This window comes from Hylobates moloch, unplaced genomic scaffold, assembly GCF_009828535.3.
Source record: "Hylobates moloch isolate HMO894 unplaced genomic scaffold, HMol_V3 SCAFFOLD_2, whole genome shotgun sequence".
NCBI lineage: Eukaryota > Metazoa > Chordata > Mammalia > Primates > Hylobatidae > Hylobates > Hylobates moloch.
In genome coordinates this window covers 175,661,943-175,670,771 of record NW_026652277.1, presented here as the reverse complement: position 1 = coordinate 175,670,771, position 8,829 = coordinate 175,661,943, and the positions used below count along the sequence as shown (strand labels likewise).

At 50.5% G+C, this 8,829-nt stretch overlaps 1 protein-coding gene across 1 annotated transcript in view; it reads right to left on the bottom strand.

The window, feature by feature from the left end:
• KIF25 (kinesin family member 25) overlaps positions 1–8,829 on the bottom strand; it is a 51,583-nt gene that overhangs the window by 30,278 nt on the left and 12,476 nt on the right. The window contains 3 exon segments of the mRNA XM_058435735.1: positions 2,075–2,265; positions 4,742–4,826; positions 4,829–4,862. Of these exon segments, the coding sequence (XP_058291718.1) occupies positions 2,075–2,265; positions 4,742–4,826; positions 4,829–4,862 (310 nt within the window).

Genomic DNA, 8,829 nt, shown 5'->3' with positions numbered 1-8,829 from the left:
AGGCCACGCCCCAGGTGTCTTCTCACCCGCCCCAGGCCACGCCCCAGGTGTCTTCTCACCCGCCCCAGGCCACGCCTCAGGTGTTTTCTCACCCGCCCGAGGACACGCCTCAGATGCTTTCTCACCTGCCTGAGGCCACACCTCAGATGAGGCTACTGCAGCTGAGGAGCCCCATTTCTGATGGGACTTCATTGGCATTCATTTGCATGTATTTGCCTCTTGAGGTGGGAGGCTCGCAGGGAGGCTGGTGTGTAACAAAAGCCGTCTGGAAGTGCCACGTGAAAGGCAAGTGCAGGAAAGCTGATCACAGCTGGGGAGCACTAACTACAGGCTGAACATCCCTCATCCAAAAATCTGAAATCCAAAATGCTCCAAAATCCAAAACGTTTTGAGCACTGAGATGATGCTCAAAGAAAATGCTCACTGGATTATCTTGCTGAACCAGTACATATAAAACGTGAACATTTGAAAACATGAAAAAATTCAGAATCGGAAACACTTCTTCTGGTCCCACAGGTTTTGAATGAGGGCCACCTGGCCTGTCCCACACCACACTGACGTACCCGACAGGCCCAGTTTCCAGTCCTTTGACAAGTGACAAGTGGCCACCAGTCAAGAAAGTGCAGAAAGTACTAGAGCCAGCACAATCATGTCTAAAAACTTTGAAAAGAAAAAGTTTCAATGACTATCAAAGGATCCAAATTTCTTGTTTCACACGGCAGGACCGGCCAAGTGCTTTCTGAAGACCTTCTCAAGTCAAGTGCTAAACTGCAGGATGCAAACACGGTGAGACTTAAGCTAGGCCCTCCAAGGAAAGCTCATTTGGACAGATTAAGCGGAGGAACCCAAGACAAGAAAAACAGCCTGAGCAAAGCAACAGAGTCAGGAGTGGGACCCAGTGCCCCCCTGCAAGCTGGTGGACACGGCCAACCCCATATGATGTCGGGAAAGCTGGGAAGTGCAGCCCCTTGGAGTGGCGGGAGCGAGATTCTGTCCTCCGCTGCCCCCCCCCCCCAAAAAAAAAGAACACAGGCGTGCACACGTCACACGTACAAATGCGGCCTCAGGGGAGTTACTAAGCAGCGTGCACTGAAGAAAACTAGGCTATAGCAGTGATTTCAATAAAACATCACGTAGCCTCGCAGAAGATCAGTACAGGTGCCAAAGTTTCCACACCCCTATTTTGGAATAACAGCAGAACGACACTTGACCAAGTTCCTAAATTAACAATCATCTGTTTGGCCCGTGGACACACTGAACACTGGGCAGAAGCTGTGAGTATGAGACGAATGTGGGGATGGTGCTATTTGGCTCTTTTGTTTTTTTGAGACAGAGTCTCGCTGTTGCCCAGGCTGGAGTGCAATGGCACGATCTCGGCTCACTGCAAACTCTGCCTCCCAGGTTCAAGCAATTCTCCTGCCTCAGCCTCCCAAGTAGCTGAGATCGAAGGCATGCGCCACCACACCCAGCTAATTTTTGTATTTTTAGTATAGACAGGTTTCACCCTGTTGCCCAGGCTGCTCTCAAACTCCTGGCCTCATGTGATCTGCCCGCCTTGGCCTCCCAAGGTGCTGGGATTACAGGCATGAGCCACTGGGCCTGGCCAGATAGTGCAATTTGGATGATGAGTTTAAAACTGCAGAACCAAAGTAACCTCTTCCACAGGCTTCAAGCACAGTAGCTGAAGATAATAAATCCATTATAACAAAAGAGTAGCCAAAATGCTGTGGCATTCTTAGAAATGAAGAAAGAACTGAACTGATGAGACAAAAAAAACCAAAACAAAACACCTCACGTCATATTATAGGAAACTCTGACACAGAACACCCAACGTGGACACAGGTGCCAGTTCAGCAGTGACCGTCAAGGCCAGGGAAGTGCCCTGCGGTGATCAGGAGAACAAGGGGCTCCTCTAGCGAGTGGGGCTGCAGTGGGAGCTGGGAGAGAGCAGTGCACGCGCCAGCGTGGCCGAGTCACACAGTGCCTACTCTCACCTGTGGAATTTGGTGTCAGCTAAAAGGAAGAAGAAATGGAAACTTGAATTCTAGCCGGTCATTGTCTTAAAACTGCAAACCTTTCTCTGGAGTGTGGACTGGCCCGGCTTCGGTGAAAGGCGCCTTCCTACCTAGCAGGGTCTCGGCGCTCTGCTGTGTTCTTTGCACCGTGGTCACTATTTCAGAAACGCGGTCCTGATACTCATCCTGACAATCTCTTAAGAGCGCCCGAGAAGAAGAATGAAACGCCTGTATATCCTGGTTAAGTTTCCATAAAATAAGAACATACATGATTCATAAAATCATATGATTAATGATCACAGTATAATTACATAAGAATTCGTTATATATGTTTCTATAGAATAATAACATACCCACACAATTAATATAATGGATGTGTTGTTAACTGGAAGGGTTTAAAGCAGAAGTTCTTCGGCCCAGGCGTGTCGAAGCCCGCCAGGGCTGTTTTCATGCTGCCCGTGCCTCGGCTCACTTACAGAAGTTCTGACTCAGTACAGCTGGGATTTGCACTTTCAAAGCAGTACATGTGATTTTATGCCCTTAAAGTATTTAAGAAACAGAAAGTCAAGTATTTCACCAATTTCCGTAGGAAGGGCCGCTCACTGCACGGTGGGGCGATGCTGGGTGCGAGCCACGTTTCCATCTGTTGTTGACTTCCTCGCAATGCTGGCTCAGGCTCAGAGCCTCTCGTCACTCCCTGTGAAATGGGGACCACCCTCCTAATCTACTCTCCAGACCTGCCTTCTGGAAGCTCAATTATCACGAGCACATGGTGGAAAACACGTGGGCCGGTGAAAACAACTTAACATGTAAATGTACATAATAAAATTCCAGGCATAATACATACGAACGCTTTTAGAGAACTTTGGGAGCAAAGCAACTGATGTCCTGCGTGGAAAGTCCTCTTCTCGCCCTGAAATTATCTCAAGGATCTTCCATGGGAAGATTTGACAGAACCAGAACACTACTGCTTAATATTTAATATCAGATGCTCTTAAATCACAAGAGCATAACTAAACTTAAATAAGTCCTCTTCGTTCCTTTAGTCAAATCTCTCTTTTTCTATAAAATGGAGATGGCTTTCATACGTTTGGGAAACATTTTAATAACAAATTAATAAAATTTTAATATCAAAACTAAAGTGTTTTTATTATATGGAGTACAGATAAAGTTATACATACAACTTATTCAATTAATTTTATTCAGTTGGAAGAGAATGAAAATTAATTTTATATAAATCTATTCTAAATACACTAATGCAGCTTACGAGGGGGTGGGATATCTCTAATTCTGACTAATAAAGAGAACAGATTAATCCTGTTTACAGATGTTTTATTGTTGTAGTAATTATGCTGGTCACATTGTTTAAAACAAAAGGTAAAACAATGTTCTCAACCAAAGGTATAAAAATATGCTCCTACAGGTTCACCCTGGAGAACTGCCAAATATACTATAGGGAATAACAATTTTTCTAACTTTCCTTTCTAGAAATTATTAGTAGTTTAACAGGAACTGTTCACATCTGATGACATGCTGTACCAGATCTATTTAATCTAACATGTATAAACATGTTTTCTACCATTTAACATTAAAATTAAATTGAGAACTTTGATTAAAGATTTTAGTTTAATGATTTAATTTGATTAATTAAAATGAGAATTTTGACTCAGAAAATTGAACTACTACCACAGCTATTTGAAATAATTCATTTCATGGCCAAAATGTATTTTTCCTTCTGATATTTGCACAGAATCCCAATCCTATGTTTTGTTTTGTTTTTAGGTTTAGTCTTCCGTTTACTATGTATTAGAAGTGGAACTCCCAGAGTGAACACTATCCGCAATTGATTATGAAAACAGTAATGATTTTGGCCGGGCGAGGTGGCTCACGCCTGTAATCCCAGCACTTTGGGAGGCAGAGGCAGGCGGATCACAAATTCAGGAGCTGGAGACCATCCTGGCTAGCATGGTGAAACCCTGCCACTACTAAAAATACAAAAATTAGCCAGGCATGGTGGCAGGCACCTATAGTCCCAGCCACTCAGGAGGCTGAGGTAGGAGAATCGCTTGAAACTGGGAGGCCAAGGTTGCAGTGAGCCAGCATCATGCCGTTGCACTCCAGTTTGGGTGACAGAGTGAGACTCCATCTCAAAATAAAGAAAGAAAGAAATAAAAAGAAAGAAAAAAAAGAGAGAGAAAATAAGCTGGGCACGGTTGCTCACGCCTGTAATCCCAGCACTTTGGGAGGCCAAGGTGGGCAGATCACGAGGTCAGGAGATCGAGACCATCCTGGCTAACACGGTGAAACCCCGTCTCTACTAAAAAATACAAAAAATTAGTGGGGCGTGGTGGCGGGCGCCTGTAGTCCCAGCTACTCGGGAGGCTGAGGTAGGAGAATGGTCTGAACCCGGGAGGCGGAGCTTGCAGTGAGCCCAGACCGTGCCACTGCACTCCAGCCTGGGCGACAGAGCGAGACTCTGTTTTTTGTTTTGTTTTTTAAGAAAATAGTAACGATGGTATACTCTTTTAAAGAAGACCAGATTGGGCCTGTGATGGAAACTTGTATCTAACACACGAGGGGCTTTCCTGGTTTCAATGAGGGCTTCTTTTACTTCCATAAGATTACATGTCTTTTGACAAGCATAATTTAAACCATTTCACCAGAAACAAACATAAACATTCACTGCATAAATTAAAACTCTGGCTTCTGGTGAAGCTGTTTTTACCTGAATGACATGACCCAGCTGGCTCAAGGCTGAGCGTGTGTTTCTCTGCAGACGCTGCTGTTTGTTGTACAGGGTGGAAATCCGCGAGCCTCGCTGCGACTCCTTTCAATGTTTCCCTTGTACTATTGCATAGAAAATAATCAAAGACAATTTAAAGGCTTAAAATCTCGAAGCTGAAGCAGAGGAGAGCTGAACCTCTCCTCTTTCCCCTGAGGAGAGAATGGTTGCTGATTGTCCCAGGTGCACCTGCCGCGTGAGAGAAGACACGGCCCCTGCATGGGCCTCGCTGCAGCGGGGAACACGGTGGGGGCAACTCCGGGTGAGCCAGGGGCGTCCGGGGCACGGAGCCACAGGAGCCGTCGGGGAGGCACCCCCAGGGCTGAGCCTGAGGGTCCCGGCCGGGTGCGGGGAGGCAGAACGTCCTGAAGAGGGGCGGCGGGTGAGGCCGGCGATGCCCACGAGTGACTCAGCGATGCCCGCGTGTGAGCTCAGGGTCGTGCGCTGCCTGCGGTGCCTCCGGGGAGCTACGCCCAGGCCCGAGTCCCGGCACAGAGACGGCCAAGCTCGGCGCCTCAGGAGCAGAGGGACGGGGGCGAGCCGGGCCCAGCAGGGCAGGGAGGCTGCAAAGTTACCCAAACTAACTGTGGAGCAAAGACGGCCGCGGAGGGGGGTGCGATTCGCTCAGAAAACCGCCGTATTCTCCGCGTGAAGCTCCTCAGAAGTGGAAAGGTGTTAACAGAGAACTGCAGAGAGGGAGGCTCCCAAGAGCCCGGGGGGTGAAGAGGCCGCCAAGAGCACCGGGCGGATCCGTGGGGCCTGAGGGTGGGCCCGGGAAGCCTCTCCCGCCCTCATCTAGGCTGCAGCAAAATGCAGCCCCCGGCCCCCAAAGGCTCAGATCCTCTCTGGGGAAGAAAGAAATACCACGCACGTGAGGGTTAGAACATCAGCCTTCGCGTGTTAGGAACCGTGTTCCAGAGCCTCCGGGACTCACCGGGCGTGGAACGGCAATTCCGAGAAAATCCACGCTTCACGCTTCCAGAGCCTCCGGGACTCACCGGGCGTGGAACGGCAATTCCCAGAAAATCCACGGCGCCAGGATGGCCTGCGCTCAACGTGGGGCTGCCCTGGGCTTTGCGGGATTTGGCCGTGGGCAACAGGGGGGAGCGAGCCTGCGTGGGCACAGGGAGGTCGCATTGCGCTGGGGGTGCTGAGGGATGGAGTTGGATGGAAATAAAAGTCACCACCTGTTGGGCAAGGGACACGGGACTTATCTTAGGTGGGGGCGACATGGGAAGCAGGAGCATGAGTCACCGGCAGGAAGCTCCACTTTGGGGAAGGCGAGAGGCCGGGAGGGCCAGGAGGACCTGGAGGCCGGTGCAGCCGCCAGATCTGCAAGGTGCATGTGGTGGATGGTGCTCCACCTGCGTCCCGGCCCAGGAGTCCCAGTGGAAAAGCCGTTTCATTGCAGGGCCCTCGACGCCAAGCACATCACACACCAAGGCCGCGGTCTGCGTGGCAGTGGAACATGCTGGCCTGGGGGAGGCAGCAGGCAGGGTCACCAGGTGGAGATCGGCCTTCCAGTGACCGGAACCACCACGAGGGGCTCACAGTGCAGACGCCATGGCTCCGTGGCTTCATTTCAGGCTGTGTGCCTAATGATCTTACATGCTAAAAAAAGATCCTTTAAAAATCTCATCTAAACGATGCTGGAAAAGTCGCCGGGCTTGGGCAGTGCCCTCACCAACAGGGCATGGTCAACAGCACCAGGCTCTGGACCACACCCAAATGGGAAGCCTGAGAGTGCGCTCTGGGGTCAGCGGCCACACCGACAGCTCCTCCTCGACTCACTTTGGGGGTCGGCAGCCACACGGACAGCCCCTCCTCGACTCACTTTGGGGGTCCGCGGCCGCACCGACAGCCACGCCTCGACTGGCTGCTGGTGCCGCAGAGGCTGTGACATCCTGGAGAGCCACTCATCCTGAGGGACCCTGAGCGGGGGCCGTCCATGTTCTGCTGGAGAAGGCTTTGGTGGAATGTGATGCCGAGGGGTTTACCTCTGCAATCTCTGAGTGCCTTACACTCAGGCACTCACGGGCAGGGGTCTGAGGTCCCTCCTCCACGGAAGGACCTGTGTCCCTGGCCAAAGATAGAGACTGGAGTGTGATTATAGAGCAACGACACCTCAGGTTCCTTGAGACCTTCTTGATCAAGAGTCTTGACCCTTCTAATAAAGCCACGAAATGCTGTGAGGCCCTCAGGCTGGACGGAGTTCCTATTTCCAACTGTTTTCATTACTGTAGAATGACACTGTGCACTCCCAGAGAACACTGTGGCCTGGAATTGGGTGACGAGTTTTGATGCTCAGTCCCACAGCTTTTTGTCATGGTGAATGTGGGAACGTTTTTCACCTCTGTGGGCCTCGGTGTTGCCTCCTGTGTGCCTTGGTCTTCAGTGCCTACGAAGGGCATGATGACGCACTCACACCCGGGCCTCAACGCCCCAGGAAAGAACGAGCTCAAAAATGAACGCAGAAAATACTCACTTCATTTAAGAAGTAGTATGAGTATCCCTTAATTAATCTGCAAATTTTGTGCAACTGCATTTTTTTTTCCAACGAATCTCGACAGGGTTATTCAAGGACAGTCAAGAAGAGTGGAAGCCCACTTGGTCCTGATTCTGCTCAGATTCCAAGAATTCTAAAGGGGTAATAATTTAAAGATGAGAACACAATGGTTTCCTATTTCCACTGTTACAAATTACAGGAACCTGGGAGCTTCCGAGAGAAACTTCTCGTCTCATGGTTCTGGAGGCCAGAAGTCCAAACCCGAGGTGTGGCCGGGCCTCCCTCTGAAGGCTCCAGGGGAGGGCCCCTCCTGCCTCCTCCCGGCTCTGGCTGTGCTTACAATCCTTGGCCTGCGATTGTATTGCCCAGTACACTCAGTCCCATCTGGAATGCTCCCTTCCTCCCTCCCCACATGGCCTTCTCTCTGTGTGGAAACTCCTCTGCCTCCCTCCTGTAAGGACACTCACTCACGGTGGCATTTAGAGGCCACCAGGATAACCCAGGACACTCTCCCTTCCCAAGAGTATTAATTTAGCCGCATCTGCAAATGTCCTTTTTCCAGCCCGTTCACATCCTAATGAGAAGCGTCCAGGGACTCAGGCCTGCTTTCTTTCCGCGGCCGCTTCTCAGCCTACCCCAAGTAGCAACAGCAAACAGTAGAAAAGAGCAGCCTGAGTCCATGTGTGCCAAGGGCGTTCTCCCTTTGTGCTCCCTTTTACATTCTGAGAACAAACCTGCAAGAAAAACAGCGGAGTCATCTTCCAGAGACGTTTGTCTTTGGTGAGGCAGACGGATGATCGCGTAGCGTCGTTCACGTGTTCTGGGGCTGATCCCGGGATGACGGATCACTGGAGTCACCAGAGGAGCGGCTTGCTGGAACAGCGGGGTGTGGGAAGGGGTGGAAACACGCCAGCGGGGGTCCTTCGGGGCGATGGAGACGCCGGGCACCTGGCTGGTGGTGATGGTGGCTGCTGCGGTTTGAATGCGCCACCTCCAAAATTCACATGGAAGCTTAACCCCCGATGTGGTGGCGTTGAGAAGCCGGGCCTTTGGGGACAGACCCGTGCCTTGTGGACGGACTGGAGGGAACCGGCGGAGGCCTTCTGTGCTCCCCACTGTCCTGCCAGGTGAGGACAGCGCCAGAGATGGCACCATCGGTGAGGAAGAAGGGCCCTCGCCAATGGCCCTGCAGCACCTGGTCTTGGATTTTCCAGCCTCCGGAACTGTGAGTGGTAAATTCCTGTTCTTAATAAACGTCTCCGTCGCAGGTATTTTGTTATAGCAGCACAAATGACCAAGTCAGCGGCACAACTACACACTTCCTAAACGTTGAATTGTACACTTAACATGGGTAAATTTATGGTACACCCACCTGGTATGCTAAACCTCAAGAGAGCTGTTTTGAAAAAGTGTGAGTTCCTGATGAATTGTTACTCATTAAATACCTGTGAGCACAGAGACACACAGGAATTTGGAGCTCAACCTTGGTCCAGTGTAAGAAGACACTTCACACAGCAACCGAGAGG